At 35.5% G+C, this 25,648-nt stretch overlaps 1 protein-coding gene across 1 annotated transcript in view; it reads left to right on the forward strand.

Annotated features, from left to right (window-relative positions):
• The window catches only part of pav (kinesin family member pavarotti), a 222,903-nt gene that overhangs the window by 190,075 nt on the left and 7,180 nt on the right, over positions 1-25,648 (forward strand). Inside the window, exons 22-23 of the mRNA XM_090412700.1 lie at positions 3,657-3,699; positions 21,212-21,267. Of these exons, the coding sequence (XP_090268826.1) occupies positions 3,657-3,699; positions 21,212-21,267 (99 nt within the window). The remainder of the gene's footprint in view (positions 1-3,656; positions 3,700-21,211; positions 21,268-25,648) is intronic.

Below are 25,648 nucleotides of genomic sequence, written 5' to 3' on the forward strand. Positions count from 1 at the left end.
TAAATCTCAGTTATTTGATTAGGACCTTAATTTATTTAGACCACATCACTCTATATCCTGTACATAAAGTTCATGCATTATCATTGTTACATAAGCATAGAATTTTTACACTGGGGTAAAAATTCTATGCTTATGTAAATAAAATCTGTATTAAGTTTTATTTATCATGCAATCCATATAGATGATAAATAACTGGAAATAGTGCACCTTGTCTGATTTTGCATCAAACCATCTTCTTCTACCTCTTTAATTTTTAGCTGTTGACTTAAATATAGATTTTTCTGAATATTAGAGGCCATCACCAGTAGCAACAACAGTTAATTACAAGGTAGACCACGAACAATCGATTCATTTGAAAAATGTAAGAGCTGCATGATGTTAAACATAAAACAGTGCAATGGTGTAACTGAGGGAATGTTAATTATTCATATTAGCTATTTAAAAAAAAAAGCAAAACAAATTTTAGTGATGTGTGATTAGAATAAGACTTTCCCATATCTTAGATTGACATTCAGATTTAAGTTTGGATGGTGAAGTCAGGCCTCAGTATTTTCTTTAAACAATCTTTCAAATGTATACTGACACTGATGTAGTAAGCATGTTTCAGACCATAGGATATTGTGGTCTGTATCTATTCTATTCTGTGCTAAGCCAGATTTCTCAGATTTACTGTTGCTAATATAAGATTGGTGTTCTTGTATTTTTCATTGAGCATCCAATTTGCCCAAAGTAAGAACAATGATAATCACAAGGTAGACACCAGGGAGAGCTAGAGGAGATCATTTATTTTTTTAAGATGGAAACTATGCTGATAATTTGTTGATAGGAAGAAAAGTAGCCACTAAATTGCATTCCTTAAGAATTCTGGAAATGGGTTCTGAGATGCCAGAAATGTAAGGCATTGGAACTTGATGCATTGACTTGTTATTTGAACTAGGATTATAGGAATTAAAAAGCTGTTGTGTGGGCCTTTCTGAGAAACCATTGTTTCAGAAATAACCTGAAAGGAAATGTTCAGATGTTTGCTAATGATGCAAAATTAGGTAGAGTAATAGTTAATCAAGGCGATGTGGAGAGCTTGCAGGACGATTCAAATAGGCTATCAGTATGGGTGAAAGTTAATGGGTGTCAGTTTAATGTCAAGAAATGTAAAGTTATGTACTTTAGGATAAATAGATTACAAGCCGTTTATCGCATTGATGGCACTGCACCCCTAAATCTCTAGCTTCATCTATTTCCTGGGTGCTACCTTAGCAATAAGATTACTTGGCTATTGAAAAAACATGTTAATTAACAAGTAGAGATAAGGAAGTTGTAATTCCTCTCTATAACGCTTTGATATGCCCACATCTGGATTACTGTACGGAAGATGGTGAGTTGTCTGTGGAATGTTCTCTGTGAGGATAGACTGAGGGTGTGTGAATTGCAGAAGTTGGTTGATAAGAGAAAAAGCTGGTATATGATAGAAACATTTAAGTTACTTAAAGGGTTTTATGGATCATGCAGGTGGGGGGTGGGTTTAGAATTTGGCTGGAAGGACCAGAACAAGGGGTCATCCCTGGAAGTTGAATAAAGGTGTGGTCAGTAGGGGTGTGAGGACTGGATTTTTTTGCTTGGAGTGGTGAATGAGTGGAATGGGTTGCCACAGTCAGTTGTGAGTGCTTTGTCTGTTAATGGGTTCAAGGAGAAGTGTGGATAGATTGGGTCTCCCACGTCTTCAGACTCCATGGAGGTGCCCATGTAATAATAATAATAAACTTTATAAAGACTTTTCAACTGAAGGTCAATTACCTGGCCATGTGGAGATAAGACAGACACACCAGTTAAAGAATACATACAGTTAACAAATAGTATACTGGCCTCATAGTCTTTGGGTGCTTTGACTGTAATTCCAACCCAATCTACGGTTTATTGCAGATAAATACACTGGTTTTTTTCGTAAATTAAAGAATAAAGAGAAAAATCACAATAACTCAAACTGCATGATAATTTTTATGCAATTCGATGAAAAACAGTATGAAGACAATGGTCAAAGAGAGAAGGTCAAAATGACTCGATAAGGAATGTGGTCACTGCTTACAGCAGTACAATACTCACAATGATGTGTCATACTATGAATGTTTATAAGGTGTCCAGGAGCTCAGTTGGTAATAACAATCATTGCTCCTGCAAAGCTCTCCTAAGTCCTTCGAGTTTTTTTTTTGGAGGTGGGGGGGATTAAGAGCAGCAGCACATCTACCTAGAGCATTCTGGACATTCTCAATAGGATTAAAGTCAGGAGACCTGGCTGGTCGGTCCATATGTTCAATAGTCTCTTTTTGAAGATATTGGTCCATATGCTTCACTTGATGAGGACAAGCATTATTGTCTTGTAGGATAAATGTCTCCTCTATGCACCTGCATACAGATGAACATAGGTTCTGCTAGGAAGCACATACAGGTTGGGTTGGTGCATCCATCCAATGGGATGCCTCCTCAAGCCATCATGCTATCTCCACCATAAGTGTCTCTTACACAGATATTAGAGGGATGATAACATACCCCTTTTTCTCTCCAGATCAGAGCATGCCTGTTATTATAAATTGGAACATTTGTGTAAAGGGTACTGATCTCCATTGGTTTTGAGTTCAGTCGATGTGGAACATGGCCCATTTCAAATGTTTGCTCCTGTGGCATGGGGATAGGGACATGCAGACTACCAGTCGCCCAGTATACAGACCACGTTTATGAAGTTTTCTGCACACACGGAAGCATGCTCTTGTAGCTAATACAAGGTCAGATCATAGCTGAATCAGGGTAGCACTCTTGTTATGGTGAGCAGGTAATCAGAGATATTGGTCACCCATTACAGTTGTAGCCCGAAGTTTGCTTCCCTCAACATATCTCCAGGATGCTGTTTTGTGACTGTTGGAATGGTTCCATAGTCTGTGAACCATGGAACGATTCACATGCAACTGTCTGGCTGGCCTGTAGTCTTGCAATGGCTTGCCACCTAAATTCATCAATTACATGATGTTTTGCAGCTATCCAAATGTTCTGTCATGAAACATCTTGTTCTCCCTCCAGACACGAAATGGAAAACCACTACAAAACACTCACTTTTATACTGACTCTTGTATATACCATTGACAGTGCCACTTATTTGTATACAATAACTGAAATCTGAAACCAGTGTATTATGCAGTATTGTTACTGCAATTAGAAATCTGTTATTTAAGAGTAGAGAAGCTCTTCAGAATATACATTTGTGTATATGCTGGTATATATATTTATTTGTGTGTGGGTGTGTGCACATATAGACTTCACTTGTAAATTCAGACATTTTATTTAATAATCAGATCTCATTTGGGTGTGTGTGGTAGCAGGTGAAACCAGTAAGGATTCCAAGCATGTTGCAATTTAATTTTCATGAAAATGAAAGCTCTACTGCACCTCAAACATGAAACTCCTCTTTAGTAGCCAGTAACTATATTGTTTATCCACTTGCTTTTTCTTTAATTATGTTTTTAATATTTGTTCTGTTGTGTACCTTGTCTTATGATTTCCTTATATGGTCAATAATTGAATGTGCTTGTATATCTCTTTAGTTAAACTGTAAAATTTTTAAAAGTTTCAAAGAATAATTCCGATTGATAATATTCCTTCTTTTGAAATAGAAAGCGAAGTGCTGGCATAGAGAAATCAGAAATAGAAATGCGGGTGAGTCAGTTTTTGTTTAAAATTGCAATAGTTCTAATTTTAATTATTTTGTAATAGATATCATTTACTTTAAATACTTCTGAGTGAAGCCAGCAGAATGACTGTAAAAGGTATAGTTTTATTTATTATTTTTTTAAAAATGATTTGTTAATAGCAATAAGGTTCGCTATTTTTAAAATACAATTGCAAGTAGAAACCTACCAAAAAGAGGAGAAAAAAGAATGAACACCAAAAACAAATGTTTCCGGAAACTCCCAAAATTATGTTGTAGAAATCTGCTTCATAAAGAGGCAGATTTCTACAAAGGTTGCATAAGAAAATCCTTAAATTTGAGTGAGATAATCTTAGCTTTGCTAAACATGTTTGGATTTATAATTTCCAAGAGTGTCATTTTTGCTCCAAGAAATGTTGTGTATTGTGTTGTCATTTGCAAGAAAAGAAAATATGGAACAAAGGAGTTGACTGTAATATTCTATTACTGACAAAGGAAAAATTGTGGCAAAAATCATGGTAGTTTTCCCTGACCATTATAATAGTGGTGTTTCAACTCATCAGAAAAGCAGTATAGTAATAGTCTAAATTAAACTTTGAATTTGTATATTTTCATAATGAAATGTGTTAATTCTTATTGTTGTACATTATATTCCTTGTAATGATTATAGTAATTTGAAATTAATGAAAGTTTTTAAATAAATGAATTACTATGTACATCTCTTTGAAGTGGGAAGGCTTCTGCTGTATATAATTGAAACTGGCTCAAATGAGATATACAACTTCATCTTTCAAATGCAACTCAAGATGGTTTCCAGTTTATGAAAAAATGCCAGATTTTCTAGATTGAATTTTGTGATTTATAATACAAGGGCTCTGGATATAATAACTTGGTGAAACAAAGTTTCACACACAAGATGGGAAAGTTGTCACTAATATTTTTTTCACTTATATGAATTTTTGCATCTCATCAGAGGGAACTCTTGATTTCATTATGCAGTCTTTGATAGGGTGTAAAGGTGATTGGTAAAGTGGCTACCACATGAAGTGTGCCTGGAAAAGACCTAGATTCAAATTCTGTGACAAATTGATTGGGTAGTTTTTTTTAGGGGGGAGGGAATACAGAATCTTCTATGTTATTTATAATCTATAAATGACCACATTAAAAATAAGTGGTATTACACCTTATATTCAAATCTGAGATATATTAAGCTTGGCTTTTTACATTATATAGGCAACATTATCCTCAAATCAAGATAAAATAACTCTTTAACAAAATAAATAATTATTACAATAAATCTAATATGACAGTTAAAAAAAAATGACTAAAATTATGAAAATAAACAGAAGAAAGAAAAGGAGCTCCTTTCTCAGTATGTAAATTTATAGAACTGGTTACATATTTCAATTATTTTTTTTTTATGATAATCCCATAGGTTAGTCAATCAATCTATGATACATTAACACCTTGAATGAGCATTTAGGCACACTATTAGTGAAAATGGCATTTTAAACATGGAAATAAATAAGTAGTCTGAGTGCCAAAGAAGTGGCAAGGTTTGACAATGATATGACCAGTAGTAGCATTAGCAAGAGACCAGAAAGGACAACTGCCATTTTGATATAATGCAAATTTCTTGATTTTTAACTCTTTCAGAATCAGTTTGGGGATATGTTGATAGTGATATCTTCATGCTGCTTGAGGACACTAAGAGTATTTAGGAAATTTGAAAAAGGAAATGATCACCATTTAGGATAAAAATAAATTTCATTTTGAAAAGAAAAATATTTACAAAAGTTTTAAAAAGAAGTGAAGCAGCTTTTAGAGATGAATTGTAAACTCAAATATACAAATATTAGCAAGAAAAAAAAAAAAAAGCCAGAAAACAATAATAGTGGACTTGAAAAGTTGTTCTGGGAAAACAGAAAAATGTAAGAGAGTGAAACAATGTCTAAAAGTGGCTAAAGAAAAGTTATGAGAAGACTTTGGTTAAGAATACAAGAACATAAATAGCAGGGGTGGCAAAATGTTCTGAGGTCTAATGAAAGTTCAAAAATGAAGGAAGGAGTACTATAAAAGGAATCAGATGATAAAGGTGACGTGACAGCTGAAAGATCAATATCCTAGATCAGTAATGGCAAACCCTTTAGTGTGTGTGTGTGTGTGTGTGTGTGTGTGTGTGTGTGTGTGTGTGTGTGTGCACGCGCCATAAATTTACAAATCAAGTTGCTGACATGCCGGCAGGTGCCAAAAATTTACCATTCGAGTTGCTGACATGCTGGGCAGCTTTTAATAGGGGGAAATTAATGTAACTTTATTCCAAAAGAGTGGAAAGAGGGTAAAATTATTCCAATTCATAAGAGAGGTGAGGAGGTGATAAGAGTAAGACTTTGAATTATAGACCAGCCTATGTGTCAGTTGTGGTTAAGGTATTAGATAAGTTTGTTAGGACTAAGATTCAGAATTGGGTTGACAACAGAAAAATACTCTTTGGATTCACTACAGCATGGATTTACTAAAGGAAGATCGTGCTTTAGCAATCAGCTTACTTTTTATAATAAAGTGAAAAATGCTTTGGATAAAGGTGTTGCATATACAATGGTATATTTAGATTTCGCAAAGGCGTTTTATTAATTGCCACATGACAAGCTGGTAATTAAATTGGAACGGATGGGGCTGAACAGTAGATTGGTTCGCTGGATTGGAGATTGGCTGTCTGATAAGTATCAGCGAGTTGTCTATGGAGGAGCGATATCCCAGAAGAGACAAGTTACTAGTGGTGTATCTCAAGGGTCTGTTTTGGGTCCATTGCTGTTTAATTTGTATGTAAATGATATCTGGAGAAGTCTGAATGGTGATATGCAATTGTTTGCAGATGATGCAAAGTTGGGGAGAGCTATCAGGTGTACAGCGGATGCTGTAGCTTTGCAAGAGGACTTCAATACACTGGCTGAATGGGTAAATGAGTGGGGATCTCAATTCAATGTTTCAAAGCGTATGGTTTTGAAATTTCGGAAGCAGAGATGGGATGTAAAGTACACAATCGGTGGAAATATCTTGGAAGAGGTAAAGGAGATGAGAGATCTGGGATTGATTGTAGACAAGGACTTAAAATGTCGGGGACATGTTACTAAATCGTGCGGACCTCACAGCGGACAATACAATGGAATGATGCGGAGGACACTGACTTGTAGAAATAAGAATGTTATGGTTCCTTTGTATAAGGCTTTGATCAGACCACATATGGATTGCTGTGCACAGATCTGGTCACCTGGTTTTCAAAAATATGAAGATGTGTTGGAAAAAGTCCAGAGGCGATTGACTAAGGTGGTTACTAGTCTCTGGAATGGAGTATGAAGACAGATTGACAAAATGCAATGTGCAGAAATTTGTGGATAGAAGGAGGAGGGGATATGATCGAGACATATAAGCTGTTAAGAGGTTATTACCAGATTAATGTGGGGGAGGTTTTGCACAGAATGGGTGAAGTTAGCAGGAGAACAAGAGGTCATCCCTGGAAGCTGTATATAAGGAGGGTGTGAGCAAGGGAGTGAGGAGCAGGTTTTGTGCATGGAGAGTGGTGAGTGATTGGAATGCATTGCCGAGAGTGTGGTGAGCGCAGAGACAGTGAATATATTTAAGGCATGGTATGATAAACTGTGTATAACAGTGGACCTCCCACGATGAGTCTTTGACTCCATTGAGGTTTTGTATAATAATAATAATTTTATATATAATATTTTATAAATAATTATTTATAATTTTATATATAATATTTTATAAATAATTATTTATAATTTTATATATAATATTTTATAATTATTGATAATTTTATATATAATATTTTATAATTATTGATAATTTTATATATAATATTTTATAATTATTGATAATTTTATTTATATATAAATTTATAATGTTATTTAGTGTAAAATTGATTATTGTATTATTAAATTAATTTTAATGATGTTGGTTTGAAAAAAAAAAAAAAAAACGGTAGCGAGAAATATATTTATGCATTTGTAACTCGCCATAGAAGTCAGCTGAGCAGGGGAAGCAGCAGAAGGATGTCATCTTGTCGGCAAAACACTTACTGTATTTACTCAAATATAACTTGCCCTCCCGTATAACTCGCGCCCCTGATTTTACTTTACGAAAAAAGACATTAAAATGTTGTGCATATGCCTCGCACATGAAAAATGTTTGAACATGTTCAGGTCGAGGCGATAGTAACTCGCTCCCCACCGTTAGCAACATGCCCTCCCCAACAGCCATTATAATGAAGATGCAAGAAAAACAAGTAGTTTTATTGTATTCCTGAATAAGGTACAGAGACTTTTGCAGTCTGCATAATATATTTCTCAACAAATAGTGCAATTACATACACCTGGAATAAAAACGGTGCTAACTAATGAATCACATGTCCCCTCTCATAGAAACTATGCTGTATAGACCCAAGCAAAACCATATGTTGCTCTAGCAAACACGGTATCTAACTAAAAACTATTGTCCAATTTTTCAATTACATGAAATAAGTGTTTGTTTTATTGCATTTGAAATTCTTGATGTCATTATGAGAAGTCACAAAGGCTAACTTCAAGTAAAATTCTACCACGAATTGAAACATACCATATAATGCGTGTGTCAGTTCGTCTGCCAGTCAAACACAAACTATCAACAATAAAATTCAACCAACGGTTGAAACTTTGTGTGAGTTGAGCCTGCCGGAACGATAAACGATGCCCCATCGTGAATGTGTTAAAACTAAAATATATACTGAATGTTGTTATGACAGTTTCAGATGTTATGGATTTCAGTTGAAGAGAATTAGCATTTCAACTCAATAATTGTCGGTTATTTTTGGGTTACCGGATCTTTTGTTAATATCGCACCAATCATATGCACGTCTTCATAGCTGCTCTCTTGTGTAAAACAAAATTTAACTTGCACGTATTGTAACAATTAAAAAAGAAAGGGTTGAATAATTTGTAAGCGTATAAAAGGATATCACCTGTAAATTGTTGACGTGCCAGCAAAATTCTCGGACATGCCACCTCTGGCACGCGTGCCATAGGTTCACCATCTATGTCCTAGATATCTGGAGTAATTACTTTGAAAGATTGTTAAATGAAACAAGAAACATCAAAATGGCATAGAACATATTCAAGAGTAATGTGATTAATACTTTAGATAGAAAAGGTCAAGGAAAAGGAAAGGAAGTTGGAGCAGATATTTGTCCAGAAATGATCAAATTATGAAGTCATAAAAATTTTAACAGTGAGTGCACTGTATAATTCAGAAAACTGTGTCTGAAGGTTGGTCGAATTGTGAACAATTGGACTGTAGTGAAACTGTCATTGTGCATCTGTAAAAAAGGGGGAATGTAATAATGTGAGAATTGCAGAAGAATTTCTCTTTTAAGTATTTCAGGTAACATTTGTGCAGTCATACTTCAGAAGATGCTAAGAAAAATTGTGTGGAAGAGAAACTTCAGGAAGAGCAATCTGATTCTGCCCAAATAGAGTTTTCAGTATTAGAATTTTACTTTAACAGAAATAAATGAGAAATCATGGAAATGTAACAAGGATCTGTATTTAAGTTTTAGATCTGGAAAAGGCATGTGATGAGGCTGTGCAAGAAAAACTGTTCAGTAAACCACAATCATGTTATGTAAACAGGACATTATGATAAGCAGTTCATAGTCTGTATTTAAGTCATAAGTTAATAATTAGAATTATAGGAGATATGAGAAGAAAACCCAGAGATATTAGATAAGATATATCGCCGAAATGAAGCCTGTTGGCTCTTTTATTTAAGTAACTTAATGGGTGCACCTTTTGGACAACTCGTATAGCAGAGTATATATAAGTTCTTTTCGCTATGCCCTTTGGTATTAATTGGTCTAGCTACTCACTGATGAAGCCTCAATAAAGGCTGAAACCGGTCTGGGTAGTGACCTCCCACCATAATGTAATAACAGCATATATTTCCTAGGAAATGTGTTTTTACATTATGGAAAATACCAAGAATAGCGATCAGAACTTTCCCCCACCTTTGCAGCGAGTTGCCCGTGTTTGTACTACGTTCTAGCACTACTTGCATTTAGCTCCTGCTAGTATTCGCCGATACTTTTATAGTTTTTTATACTATATTCGGCATGAAACTCTCTGATTCCAATCTTTGAGTTATTTAGTTTTAAAACGATGTGGGATCTATTATCCCCTTAATTTAATTAATGTTATATCGCCGAAATGAAGCCTGTTGGCTCTTTTATTTAAGTAAAACTATTTAATTTTAATGGAATATTTTTTATTTTAAATACTTATTTAAAGTATATACATATGTATTTTCCTTAAAGAAAATAGTATGTCACTAATAAAACAGAAATTTGAAAAGGCTCAAATACACCCACGCATATGGTTATTAGTTAAATTTTATTCGCCGTCACTTTCTGACAGTGGCATTCTTTTGTGTGAAGCTGGAGTTAAATCACTTCCATCACTTGAAACACTGGCCATCCTGTTCATACTGCAATGGCGAAACAGTAGAAAGAACTAAATTAGCACTAATTTCCAATAATTCTGAAGGTTGGTTTTTTTATTCCACAAGCTCTGTAATTAATCGTTGAAATCCTGTTTTGACTAGATCTTTGTATAATTCTTCATATCATGCCATACATGACTTCAGTTCACATTTAAACTGTTCAGCTTGTTCAGTATTTGGATCATGTGTAAGAAAATGACTTCGCAGTTTAATAGCCATTTGAAGCCCTTCTTTAATTAATCCTGCAGTGAGTGGAATCTCTTCATCATCACTTTTTTCTTTTTCATCGAGATTCTCGAGGACATCATCTATTATTTTGTCATCACTAAGCCTTGTCAACCATCAGTTCTTCAATATCTGCAGACAAAAAATCATCAAATCCTTCTCAGCCAACTGCATGCACTAATCTGATGATATTGGGATATTCAGTTGTATGCAAAGGTATTTCTTTTTCACACATTCTGGCCAAGTAGTTTTTCAGCATGCATTTAAAGTTGGTTTTGATTCTGATAACACAACTTAGCAAGTTTGATTCAATCCAAAATAGAAAATTTCTTCCACAGATCAATAACTGTCAGTAAATTATCCTTATCTAGTCCAAAATGTATTGGAATGTTCTTCAATGGCAAGTGAATATAACAGATCATCTTCAGGGAATCATAATCACAAAAATTGAAGGTGGTGATCACTTCCTGGTCTAGTGGTTGTATTAGGTAGCAGAAAACAAAATTCCACATTTGGGTGTTCTAAAATAGGATGGCCAGACGAATTGTCTATAATCAATAAAACTTTAAGTCCAGATTTTTTTTCCATCAAATAGCATTTAACTTCTGGAACCATTCACCAACCTTTTTTGTTTGCCTTCCAGTGCACTGGTAACCTTCTGCTTCTAGGAACCAACGACAAGTGAATATAACAGATCATCTGATTCTGTAGCGTAGAGTAATCCCTGATATTTAAAACATTGGGAGGGAGGGATTCCACAAAATTCAAGTTTAAGTACATATGCACCGTTCTAGGAAATGATAATTATAATGGAAATGCCCTTTTTAACAGAACTGAATTAAAACAGAAATTTTAAAAATAAGTGCCATTTGAACCGTGTTAAATCAAAATATACCGTGTAAAAATAGAATTGCTTTTGTTTCCTAAACCATGTTATTTCGAAATCATGTAAAAAAAAAAAAAAAAGCCGTGTAAAAAGAGAATTAGCTGTACTTACTTTTCATGTGCAGGCATGAGGATGCTCATATTGGAGTGGAAAGGATTAAAACAGATTTTAATACTTCCTATATTTCGTATCAGTCACTGAGACATCTTCAGGGATTACAAAAAAACTAATGTAACATACACTCAAATATCACACAATACTAAGCAAACCATGTGGGTGACTCTAAAGTCCTATCTAGTTGGTGTGCCCTCTATATGCAAATGTAGATAGCCTAGAACATAAGGTGGGATCTCTGATGATTAATGTTTCCCAAATCTTTAGAAGTTTAATGCAACCATATTTATTTAGATCTGGTTGATTTCTGAGAGCTGCTGCAGATTCTAAAAATAGTCTTTCTTTTTTGAATTTACTGTAGTGGAGCATGGTGTTTTTTTTTCCAAGAGATCCTGTGGGATGTATCCAAAACATGATCAGCCAGGCCTGACTGACCATAGTTGTGGCTTCAGATGTATGACTTGTGTTCTCCTAAGCAGATGGTTGCTGAGCTACCTGTCTGTCCAAAGTATACCACCTTACAGGAACAGGGTACTTTATAAACTCCAGGCACTGAGAGAGGAGGGAGCTGATCTTTGGTAGAACAGATAAGGGTAGCAAGTTTATGGTGGGGCCTAAATGCTGTGTGAAGGTTGTACTTTTTTAAAGTCTTGGGTATTTTTTATGATGTGCACGGAGTGATGGCATTTCTGAACTCTATCTGAAGAGATGACCAGGGAATGGGAGAGGAACTGATTATTTTTTTAATACTATAATTGCTGTAGCCATTGGAGAAGAAGGTGTTGTATATGTGGTCGAGTTCAGTTGAAAGGGCAGTTCCACTGGAACAAAGATCGTGGGCTCTCTTGGTTAGAGTTTTAATAATGCCATATTGTTGAGCAGGGTGGTGGGAGAGTTTGTGAATGTATCTGCCTGTGTGCATAGATTTTCTATATACAGACAAGGGAAGTGTACCATTAGGAAGGTGTGTAACTAAGGTGTCTAGGAAGAGTAAACTATTGTTATTTTCCTTTTCCATCGTAAACTGGATTCTTGGATCTACATATCTTAACCAGATAGAAGGTTTGAGAGGGGCTGAATCTATGACTCATTTTTCAACACCTTCCTCTCCACTACAGCAATTATAGTATTAAAAAAATAATCAGTTCCTCCCCCATTCCCCAGCCATCTTCAGAAAGAGTTCAGAAATGACATCACCATACCCTGCATCTGTGGCACATCAGAAAAAAATAGCCAAGACTTTTAAAAAGTACAACCCTCGCACAGCATTTAGGCCCCACTGCAAACTTGCTACCAGGGTACTTTATAAACTCCAGGCACTGAGAGAGGTGGGAGCCTGGTTTATAAAGTACCCTGTTTCTGTAAGCTACTTTGGACAGACAGGTAGATCAGCAGCCATCCTCTTAGAAGAACACAAGTCATACATCTGCAGTCACGACTTATGGTCAGTCAGGCCTGGCTGACCATTTTGGATACGACCATTTTGGTGGCATTAGGAGAGTGGTAAACAGCAAATGAATTTGATAAAATAGAGCAGAGAGATTTTTAGCAAAAGAAGAGATTCTGATATACATAAACACCACATTCGAGACAAGTGCCAGAGGATATAATTAGAGAATGAGATTATTAGGATGTGTGTAAGCTTGAAGAAGTTGAAATTTCACTTTCTTGTTGTTTTGCAGACTAGAGATGGAAATGAGCATTCTTGATGTTGAAATTAAGACAACATATATTTATGTAGTGAATCTGGAAGGCTTTGGGAGGTTTGCTTTTATCTGCCTGTAATGTCTCTCTTTGCTCGACATTTCATGGGTTTTTTAATTGAGTATATACAGTAATTTATTTCTTACTGAGCTATAAACAAGAATTTCACTTAACTCCTCTGAAAATCATGGCTTCAGCTGTGCCTCTCCTCTCTATATATACCATTACTAGAACCTCCCAAGCACAACTGGCAGAATAGTGTAGCAACATTATTCAGTAATACTGGAATCTTCAAGCTTCTGATTAGCAAAGTAATGGAATTGCCCTTGTTTGGTAATTAAACTCATCACCTAGTGATGCTTAGTATAGTTTGCCCACCGATTAGATATCCTTCGACACTTCTGCGTATGTCAGAAAAAGGAAAATTCATTCTGATAATAGGATAATCAGTCTGTATTGTGGGATGAGTTGTTTATTATTACAGGTTGGAAAATTAACTTCTCTTTTATGATTATTGTAGTTAACTATGTTGCTTGTATAACAGTTGGAAAATTTTACCTATAAAGCACATGATTTTGCGTGTTGGCGACCAATTCGTACATCCTTCATTTCTTCATCCCCTTCAGCATGAATCGGCTATTCTTGGCAAGACACCAAGCAGAAACCTACAAACGGTGGGCGAACAATACCACAGTAGTCTTGCCTTTTCTCTGAGGGTATAGATGCTATACCTTGATCCCTTCCTATATTAGTTCACTATTATATTAGTTCTTTTCTCTGGTATGTTGGTCTAATGCTTGTTAGCTGAGGATATATTTAAGGTTATTAAGTCGCCCCTAACATTGAAGATGTATGCACAGATTTGTTTGCTGCAGATTGTGATGTCAATTCCATCAGCATTTTAGACTTCTGAGGTTTTAGCAGCCTTAGACTGCAGTTGTGCATTCTATTTTAGCTGTCCTGAGAAAATTATCAGGACAGTTATACATTTTTGCACATATTCAAATCAATACTTCTTTAACTTATGATTTCTTTCTTTTAGGTGCCTGTGTGACCCTGTACAAATGGCTCTTGAATTCATAGTTTGAGTGTATCCAAAAAAGGACCATTTTAAGTTTGATTCTAGTTGCTGACTAGAGATACTTTTTCTGAGCCTTATTGTTACTGGTTCCTAAGTTAATCAATCTGTGGTATGGTGTTTAAGTAGGATTTTCTCACAAAAATTCAGGTTTTTAACTCTGCATCTGAAATCAAAAATGGAATTAATGGTATTACAGACAGTAATAATTATGGTTTAATGCCATGAAGGAGCAGCAGTTTTCTGCTGCACTCTCTTGAAAAGCTTCAATTCATTGATAGCCTAGGTCAGTGATGACGAACCTTTTTACCAGGTGTGTCAAACATCTTTTTTTTTTATTTAAATATCGACGTTGTTGATGTGCCACTTGCATACATGCATTATAAATGTAACTACATAATCATAGATGGTGACTTATACATATCATATTAGGCTATTTATTTAATACGAAATTGATATAAAATCTATGAATTCATTAAGTATAAATTCTGGGAAATTCCCATGCTACTCCTCTTAAACACTATTAATATAATTAACGGCTATTTTAGCCTGTTTTTGTTTAGGAGTGTCCCTTATATTTAATGCATTGGCTAACATAACTCAAAAGAGGTATATATATATTTTAGGGCATTATGGGCGAGTATAGGAGGCAATTATGGCAGAATAAAAAATGTGGAAAAATTATGTGCATACCTTGATTTTGGTTTAAAGATGCCTTCTAAATCCAAGCTCTTGTTGGAAAGGGGGGGGGGGGAAGAGAGGGAAAGAACGTGGGGATGTACTTGAGACACAGGAAATAAGTTTGGGAACCCGGGTTACTATTAATAATATATATATAAATATATATATATATATATTATTTTGTTGTGGGGGAGAGGGGGGGGGAAGAAGGGGAAGGGTATCCTTATGTGGAAACTGGGGCAAGGGTTTACGGGGTGTGGACCATTGAATTCATATACAATTAATTTAATAAAGTGAAATTATAAACTTACATTACATTTAATGACTTTTCTGTTTCTTCGCCTTAATTGAAAGTGATCTTACACGATTTATCGCAGTTTTTTCATCAGAATACCAATATCTTTCAACATCCAAGGTGTGTCACCTGAAACCCTCAAGTGTGTCAGTGCTGACATAGGTTCGCCATCACTGGCCTAGGTGCACTATAAATGAAGGTTAAGGCTAAAGGAGCTCTGATGTACTTCCTTTGGTGAATAAAAAGTATTAGTTTTTTTGTGGTTTAAGCCAATAGAGAGTACAATGTGGTCAGTTGGCTAAGTCCCAAATTGCCATCCTATCTTCATTTGTCCAGTATACCCAGTAGATACCTACTAACAGGGTACACTACATGAAGGTGAGGAGTGGACATTAGGTCAGAAGACCCAGTCTAGAAAATTTTCAAGAAGAATGCAAAGAGGAGCAATGCCTGAGTTAGAAAAAGCTATCAAAAAAAAAAAAAAAATGCGGAAAGGCAACAGGAGTAGGTGATATTCAACTAGAAAAGCTTAAGTATTGAGGTATAAAAGTTTTTCTGTGGCTACACTGAATAATTCAGAGGGTCTAGTCAGAAAGTCAAATTCCCAATGATTAGAGTAGATCTCTCATAGTGCCCATCTATAAAAAAGGGAATAAAACTGAATGTGAGAATTAGAGGAATTTCTCTACTAAGTGTTCCTGGTAAGATTTATGCAAATCTTTCTCAACCTCATTTATGCAAAAGAGGTTGAGAAAGATTGTGGAATAGAAATTTGGAGAAGAACAAGCTGGGTTCAGACCAAATAGAGGTTGTCAAGATCAGATTTTCACTTTAAGACAAATAGTTGTGAAATTGTGAGAATATGACATGAATCTGTATACTTAAGTTTCGTAGATCTGAAAAAGGCATATGACAGTACTCGGAGAAAAGCTTTTTGAAACACAGAGCAATACATAGTCTATATATATTTAAGTTTTCAGTCAGCAGTTAGAATTAAAGGAAAAAGAGGAAGATGGAAGTTCTCTTTTATAGATGGGCACTATGAGAGCTCTACTCTAATCATTGGGAATTTGATCTTCTGACTAGGCCCTCTGAATTATGCAGCATAGCCACGGTTATACCTCAATACTTAAGCTTTTTTTTTTTTTTTTGATGGCTTTTTCTACCTCAGCTATTGATATGTGCTCCTCTTTGTATTCCTCTTGAAAATTTTCTAGACTGGATCTTCTGACCTAATGTCCACTCCTCGCCTTCATGTAGTGTACCCTGTTAGTAGGTATCTACTGAGTACTTGACAAATGAAGATAGGATGGCAATTTTGGACTTAGCCAACATGTAAAATCAGGGATAAAACAAGGATGCACATTATGAAGAAAGGGGTATCGAGCCTGATATTAGAATTCGAGATGTCAAACTTAGATCTTTGCTTTATGCAGATGATGTACTCCTAAACACATCTAGTGCAAGTCTTCAGGATTCACTAACTAAACTGAATATCAGCTGTAACAAATTTCACATGAAAATCAGCAATAAAAAGACCAAAACTATGAAAATAGGCAGGAGCATAGAAAACTTCAGTCATATTCTGAATAGAGATCCTATAGAACAAGTAAATTATTTTAGCTGTTTAGGCACAAGTTTTGGTGAAGATGGCAAGTTAAATCTGGAAATAGACAACAGAATAAGCAAAGGTGGTATGGCAGGTAGCCAGCTGAATAAATTTTAATGGATTAAGAGAGAAATTAGCCAAAACACAAAACTAGCAGCATACAAAACAGTGTTTAAACTAGTTTTAAGTTATGAATCTGAGAGTTGAGTTGGAAATAAAGCACTTGATCAAAAACTAGAGACTACAGATATGAAGATTCTGAGAAAAATTAGGGGAGTGAACCGATGGTATCAATGTCGGAATCATATTAAAAATGAAGATATTAGAAAAGAACTTGATGCTATTAGCAATTAAGAATGTGTAAGTAGAGCTAATCTAAGTTGGTATGACCCAGTGGTGGCTTGTACATAAACACTGCGACACAGCAGCACTCCCAAGGAAAAAATTAAATTTTGTTTGTGTTTATAAATAATAACAATGCTGACAACATTACATAAATGCAATACAACATGTTAAAGGTTACAGATTATGTTTCGACATTGATTGAATAGTTAATAATTGGAATTGTTTGATTAACGCTTTAGATTATGAAACAAATGCACTGCGATCTAACGCAGTGTCGGAATTATTACATTCGGTCAGTTGCGGCTAGACTCGCCAATATTCACTTCTTATGTGCAGTGACAAGTGCAAACGAATATCGACGAGTCTCAAAATTCTTGAAGTATGGAAATTTACACATTCTCAAATATGTAAATATTTTCACCAGCCACCATTGGTATGACTACTTAAATAGAATGAGTGAGGAAAGGTTAGCAAAACAGGTGTTCAATACCAAGATGGCAGAAAAAGACCCAGAGGAAGACCAAGGTCTAGGTGAATTGATTCATTCAGACAATATTGGAGTGCTCACAAGTAATAGATTGATTTGGAGGAAAATTGTTTATAGGAGATTAATAAGAATGTAAACTTAATCATGTAGTGCTGTCGTAGTAACATGATTTTTTTCGAATTTTTTTTTATTTTTCTCTTTTTTATAATCACATTCAATGCAGTGGCAAAAGCATTGCAATCACTGTGATTCACTTTAAAGTGCAATGTATGTTTTTTTTGAAAAGTACTGTTGTTAGTCACATCATATTGATATTCATGGTAGGATTTCTGAAATTGCAAGCATAAAGGTATATCATCTTCAACTTTAAGATACGATTGAGAGAGAGAGAGAGAGAGAGAGGAAGTAAGAGAAAACTTTGTGTAACACTTGGTATGTGGTTGTAGATAATTATGCTGTTATAATTGTTTAACATACACAGTCAATTCTTACTGCCACAAACTCACAGGGACCACAGGAGTAATTTATTACAGTGGATAATACCACAGTGAATTTATTATTATTCTCTAGTCTCCATAGTGTCAGGCTCATTGTGGGAAGTCTCTCTGTCAGGCGCACACCCTATCATTTCCTTAAATACATTCACATTCTCTGCGGGCACCACACTCTCAGGCAATGCATTCCAACAATCATTCATCACTGTCTATACAGAAGAACCTGCTTCTCGCTTCTTTGCTCACACTCTCTTTATACAGCATCTAGGGATGACTTCTTGTTCTCCCCCATCTTCCTCCATTCTATGAAAAATCTCTTCAGTGTTAATCTGATAACAATCTTCAATCTGTTACTAACGTGCACATCTCTATCACCTTCCTCTTCCCCACTAGACTGTAAATTGCATCTTCTCAACCTTTCTTCATATTCAACATTCCAGAGACCAGGAACCATAGTCATTCACCTCTGGACTTGAAAAATTCCAGAGGCAATTGACTCTTCATCCTTTTGAAAGCTAAGTGACTAAATCTGTGCAGAGTAGTCCATATATGGCCTAATCAAAGCCTTATACAATGGAACCAGAATCTCTTTCTACGAATCAGCATCCTCTGCATCATTGCTGGAATTTGTTGTGCTTGTCCTCTAAATTTTAGATGCCTCCTACAACATATCCCCTACCAAGTGTATACATCCCATCTTTTTTCCAAATTTTAAAACCTTATACTTTGCAGCATTGAACTGGCATTTCCACTACTATGCACATTCATCAATCTGTTCAAGTTCCTCTTGAAAAGCCACAACATCTACTTTACTCCTCATAATTCTTCCCAACTTTGCATCATCTGCAAACAACTGAATATCCCCATTCAAACCTTTCCCAATATCATACAAGTTGAAAGCACTGGCTTTAAAACAGACCCTTGAGGCACACCACTAGTGACTTGCTCTTCTGGGATATTGCTCCAATACATACACAACTTGAAATCTTCGATTCAGTGCACTAATTTAATATCCAACCCCCATCCATTCTAGTTTAACTATCCACTTATGTGGCATTCAAAAGCCTTTGTACAAACTGCACATACTACTGTGTATCCATCCTTTGTCCAATGCATCTGTCACTTTATTGTAACAAGTAAGAGGATTCTTCCTTTAGCAGGTCCATGCTCTCCATCCAACAGAATACCACTGTTGTCAACCCAATTCTGAATCCCAGTTCTCACGAATCACAACACCTGATGCACAGATTAGCCTATAATTTGAAGCTTGAGTTCTCTTTCCTCTCTCATAAAGTGCTACAGTATTGCCTTCTTTCCACTCCTATGGAGCTTGACTCAGTGTAAGATTCATATTACACAAGTATGCCAAGGCAAATGTCAACTCCCTGGTGCATTCCCTCAAATCAGTTAGATATATCATCTAGTCCCACAGCCTTATTAACATCAAGTTTACTCAGTTTTCCCTATATACCTCTTGTTTACTCACATTCTGTCTCTCCTATGTTTCCACTGCTCTCAAACTCCACATGATGTTACATTCACAAGAATGAAATACTGGTGATATACACCAAGGATGTACTGCTCATTTAATATCTCAACTATATATAGATATAACTATCTCTGCAGCAATTATCTTTTTTTACTATTTTCTTCATTTCTCCATAATCATTCTTTTTTCTGCTGACTACATATTGTGAAAGAACTCCCTTTTCTTGCTTCATTAGCTAACTGCTGCTCACACTGCAGTAGAATAACAGTTGATTATTACTTATTACTTACTATTATAATAACGGAATTAACCTCATGTAAATTATTCTTTATTCGTAGAATTTTCGCCTGAGTATCACAGGCATCATCAGTACAGGTACAAAGGCTAATTAAACAATAACTGTTATATTCACAAAGAACCACCTAAGTAGCTAAGGTTAAATTTCTTAAATTTATTTTTTTAATAATTTTTTTCTTTTCTTTTTTTTTTTTTTTTTTTTTTGTTATGTATATATATATATATACATATGTGTATAAATATGGGATGACATATGTGTGTGTGTACAATTACAAGTTAGGAAAGATTTGCTGATTTATAGAGTACTATCTCCCACAAGGGAGAAAGACGTAGACCATTGGATTTGTTTAGGTTAGGGAAGTGAAGTAATGTTTCACATATTTCTTTGTAAAGCTGTTCTATTAGGAACCAACTTTTGTGAATGACTTTTGTCTTGTTCCACTGAACTCTATGTCTGGTGTTGATGGTATGCTCTGCAAGTACAGACTGTTCAGTACCTTGAACCTGAATAGTCTGGACTTGCAGAGTATGCCATCAACACCAGACATAGAGTTCAGTAGAACAAGACAAAAGTCAGTTCCTAATGAGCTTTACAAAGAAACATGAAACGTTACTTCACTCCCCTAACCTAAACAGATCCTATGGTCTACGTCTTTCTCCCTTGTGGGAGATAGTACTCTATAAATCAGCAAATCTTTCCTAACTTGTAATTGTATACACATGTATATGTCATCCCATATTGTATAGACATATATGTATATATTTATATATAATGAAAAAAAAAATTATTATTTTTTTAAAAATAAATTTAGGAAATTTAACCTTAGCTACTTAGGTGGTGCTTTGTGAATATAACAGTTATTGTTTAATTAGCCTTTGTACCTGTACGCCTGTGATACTCAGGCGAAAATTCTACGAATAAAGAATAATTTAAGTGAGTTAATTCCATTATTATAATAGTAATTAATGTCTACTCACAGTATTTCCTTACTGAAACTTAAAATAACAGTTGATCAAATCAGTGTCACTTTGTCATGCTGTTTGAATTGTAATGCAGCTTGCCTCTATATATATATGTGTATACTCCAAATAGTGACCTTAATATGATCGAAACAGCAGGAGATTAAAGTAATCCTGAACACAGTAGTAGTCTTCATGATTTATCAAGATGAATGCTGATCACTGTGTAACATTAAAAGAAAGGATACTTATACACACACACACACACACACACATTTTGTTTCTTCTCTGATAATTGATTGTTGTGTTTCAGTGTTCTGTTGCAACAGAAGGACATGGGAAACCACCACCACCACCTCCTCCACCAAAGTAAGTATGATTACTGCTTATAAGTCTGCTGATATGTTGCAATAAATGTATTGAAAGATAAATATTGGAAATATTTAAACATTTTTGGACATATTTGCACACTAGGTTTTCATGTGACATATATACTAATACTTTGTTATTTTAAAAGAATTCTGCCAAGAATCTGCTTGTAGTTACTTTTGTGTATAAATAATTATTTCATTGTTATCCAAAATATAGTAAATTTCTCAGTTATTTGGTCAGTTTTGCATTGACTATGATTGCTGGTTAATTGAAAGAAGTGCATAATAAAACTCTTTATTTAAGAAAAAAAAGCAGCATGCAGAAATAATAATCCATAACATTAATATATGTTATGGAGAAATTGGTTTCACATTATTATTGATTATAATATAATCACTAAATTTTTTCAATTATAAGGTTACTTATATTCTACAAAAAAGTAGGAACATTTCTTTTTCCACTAGGTATAATAAAGTGTAAGAGATGCCTAGATGTCAACCAGAGAGAGACACAAAAATAAGTTATAAGTGGTATTGGAGAAAGTATATTACCACAAATGATAGTTAAAATGGATAGATATAATACAACTGTGTAACTATCATCATGCTGAATATAAGATACACTATAAAACTAATTATTTGGAGCAGAGGAAAAAATTTGCTTCTATAAATAGCTGGTTAATGAATATTTAGAAAGGGATGGCAGAAGGGTTTTAGCCCCTGATTCCTGCAGTTAGATATGACTTTTGAACAACTTGTAGAATATGAGAGATAAGCATAGTTATTCTTGGTCAAGTTAATTTAGTTGTTCATGAGTCTTGCAAGGTCTATGAGGTAGGTTCGAAAAGTTTCCAGCCTGACATACAAAATTCACCCCAGTTTTAAAATGCTGTGCGTGACAGATAGCATCATATCTATGGGGAGGTTAGTGTACCAGTTTCAACTTTCTGCCTGCATCATTCAGTTGAAGGCACTCGTTTGACTGTGGCACCACTAAGTGTGTTAAAAATTATAAGTGTGTTATAATGTTAAAAATTGGGTACTGTGCTGTGATAGTTTTTCATCAGAGAAGGGCTTTCTCAAGTGCTATCGAACAGCAATTGGATGGTGTTTATGGGGAACCTTCTCCTTCATATTCCACCATGAAGGAATGGGCTGAACAGTTTCGCCTAGGAAGAGAGAGCATCGAATATGATCCTCGTGATGGTTGGCCTGTGGAAATGATGACTGAGGATAATGTCTCTCTTGTTGAGGAGCAACTGCTCAATCACAGACAGCTGAAGCTAAAAGAAGTCTCGGCAAGGTTGGGGCTTTCTATAACAACTGTCTTTTGCATCATTCATGAGAAGCTTCACACAATGAAGGTCAGTGCAAGTTGGGTGCTACGACTTCTCTCTTCAATTCAGGAACATCATGTGACCTGTTCCTGCAAGGTTTTAGAGCTTTGCCAAGGAAATCAGAAGTGCTAGAATCCATTGTCACTGGGGATGAAAACTATGGTCCTCTATTATGACCCTCTTTCCAAAAGGAAATCCATGGAATGGTGCAAACCAAACAAAGCACTACCGAGAAAAGCCAGGGTCGTGGCTGCAATCTTTTGGGATTGCCAGGGAATTCTCTTGATTGACAACAATGCTCTAGTCCATATGGCTATTGTTGCAAAGACTGTATTGAAGGACTTTGACTTCCAAGAGATTGAACACCCACCCACCCTACAGCCCAGATCTAGCCCCCAGTGACTACTACTACTTCTCAAAACTGAAGAAAGACCTTCAAGGAAGAAAATTTGCAGATGACAAAGAGGTGATAGATGCAGTTTTAGGCCATTTTGCAGACTACAGAATATTTTTTTAAGGGCGTAGAAATGATAATTCAAAGATGTGAAAAGTGTGTTGAAGTAAAGGGAGATTATGTTTAAAAGTGACACAGTTGTTTTCTTTCTATCACCTCTAAAAGTTAGTCATGCTGGAAACTTATTGAACCACCCTTGTATTTAATGAAACTGGCCTAACTTGTATAGAAATGACTATGTTGTTCATGTCTTGTATTTAAGTATATCCTGTGTATATATATATATATATATGTTTGTGTCCAAACACAGACATATATGGGGTGCTTAAGGGTCAAAGCTGTATAACTGAGAGGAGACCTCCACATAGCCATTAAAGGAATGCGGAGAACCGACCAGGGCTTCTGACCTAATGTCCAATCCTCACCTTCTCGTGGTGCGCCCTGTTGGGTATCTACTTTGATACTGAACGAACGAGGATGGGCTGGCAATTTGGGATTTAGCCGACCAAATTGTATTCTTATTGGTTAAACCAAAATAAAAAATGATGGTACAACATGACAAAATTTCATGCCGGCTGGGACGTCGCCCGGTTAAACAAGGCCCCCGTTGTTTTCGCCAGGGCGAACAGCGAAAAGTCAGCTACTGGAACAAATCTGAAAACAAACCCCAACTCAACATCACCAGAGTTAAAGATCGGTACTATCAACGTAAGAAGCCTGAATGGCAAAGAAATGGAGCTAGCTGAGGAATTAGATAAGTACCAGATCGACATAATAGGGGTGACTGAAACAAAAAAGACCAAAACTGGTGAGATCTTTCTGAGCAATAAATACAAAATGTTATATTCAGGCAATGACAATCAAGGAAAAGAAGGAGTAGCCATAGTATTCAACACAAAATACGAGGCTAATCTTCTTGAATGGCAGTCAGTCTCAAGTAGAGTAATGTGGGCAAACATGAGAATGGGGAACTGGACAATGAGACTTATTTGTGCCTATGGTCCCACAGAAGGTTCTACTAAGGTAGAAGTGGAGGAATTTTTTGAGGCTTTAGAAAAAGCAAATGACAATGAAAAAGGAAAAGGTAGTCATTGTTGGGGATCTAAATAGTAGAGTAGGAAATGATTGTGAGACATACAATGAGACATACAAATTTTCTCAAATATTTTGGGAAAATTTGGAGAAAAGAGCAAAGCTAATAATAATGGCAAATATCTGTTGGATTTCTGCTCAGGACATGGACTGGTTATTACTAACACCATGTTCCAACATAAAAATGTGCACAAATTCACATGGAGAGAAGAGGCTAGGAATAAGAAAAGTCTCATTGACTATGTTATTGTTGATAGTGATGTTTTCTCCCTGGTGCAGGACACCAGAGTGTACAGAGGATTTGAAATTGGAAGTGATCACTATTTAGTCTTGAGCAGGATAAAATTGCATTTCATATTGAAAAGAATAACATGTAAGAAAGTTTTAAAACGAATAAAAGTTGAGCAGCTCTCAGATGTGAACTGTAGACTAAAATACAGAAATATTATTGAAAAGAAAATGAAAGAGTTTGAGAACAGGAATCAAACCTTGGAGATTCAGTGGCAAACTCTGAAGGAAACATTGATTGATTCTGCCAGAGAGGTATGTGGTGAGGTTGTGTGCAAGGATAAAAAAATCAGAACTCCCTGGTGGACACAGGAAGTTAAAGAGGCAGTGAAGGAAAAGAAGAAAGTATATCAAAAGTTCCTGGCAAATAAGTCAGCTTTTACTCTTACAGAATACAGAGACAAATGTAAGAAAGCTAAACAGTGTGTAAAACTAGCTAAACAAAAGTCATGGGAGGACTTTGGCAAGAATATAGAAAATAAATATCAAGAAGGTGGCAAAATATTCTGGAGGTTGTTGAAGAAGCTTAGGAACGGAGGAAAGAGTGCTGTAAAAGGAATTAGAGATGATAAAGGTGAAATGAAAACAGGAGAAAAAGATATCCTTGAAGTATGGAGTAATTACTTTGAAAAACTGCTAAATGAAACAAGCAGTGATGACAGCACAGTGATAAAAAACACTGACCAGGCATGCAGTCAGGAATACATATCCATACTTGAAGTAGAAAAAGCCATCAAAGGCTTGAAATGTGGAAAGGCAGCAGGAGTAGATGATATTCGACCAGAAATGCTGAAGTATGGTGGTATAAGAGTCTTACAGTGGCTGCACTGCATAGTTCAGAAAGCCTGGACAGAGGGACGAATTCCCGATGATTGGAGTAGAGCTCTCATAGTACCCATATATAAAAAGGGAAATAAAACTGAATGTGAGAATTACAGAGGTATTTCCCTACTGAGTGTTCCTGGCAAGATCTATGCAAGTATACTTGAGAAACGGTTGAGAAGAATTGTGGAAGAAAAGCTTGGTGAAGAACAAGCTGGATTCAGGCCAAATAGAGGCTGTCAATATCAGATCTTCACTTTACGACAAATAGTTGAAAAAACATGGGAATATAACAAAGATCTGTATTTAAGTTTTGTCGATTTGGAGAAGGCATATGACAAGGTGCCAAGAGAGAAGCTATTCAATACGCTGCAGTTATATGGTGT

The sequence above is a fragment of the Typopeltis vanoorti genome, chromosome 23 (assembly GCF_054136105.1).
Source record: "Typopeltis vanoorti isolate ZY-2024b chromosome 23, IOZ_Tvanoo_1.0, whole genome shotgun sequence".
NCBI lineage: Eukaryota > Metazoa > Arthropoda > Arachnida > Uropygi > Thelyphonidae > Typopeltis > Typopeltis vanoorti.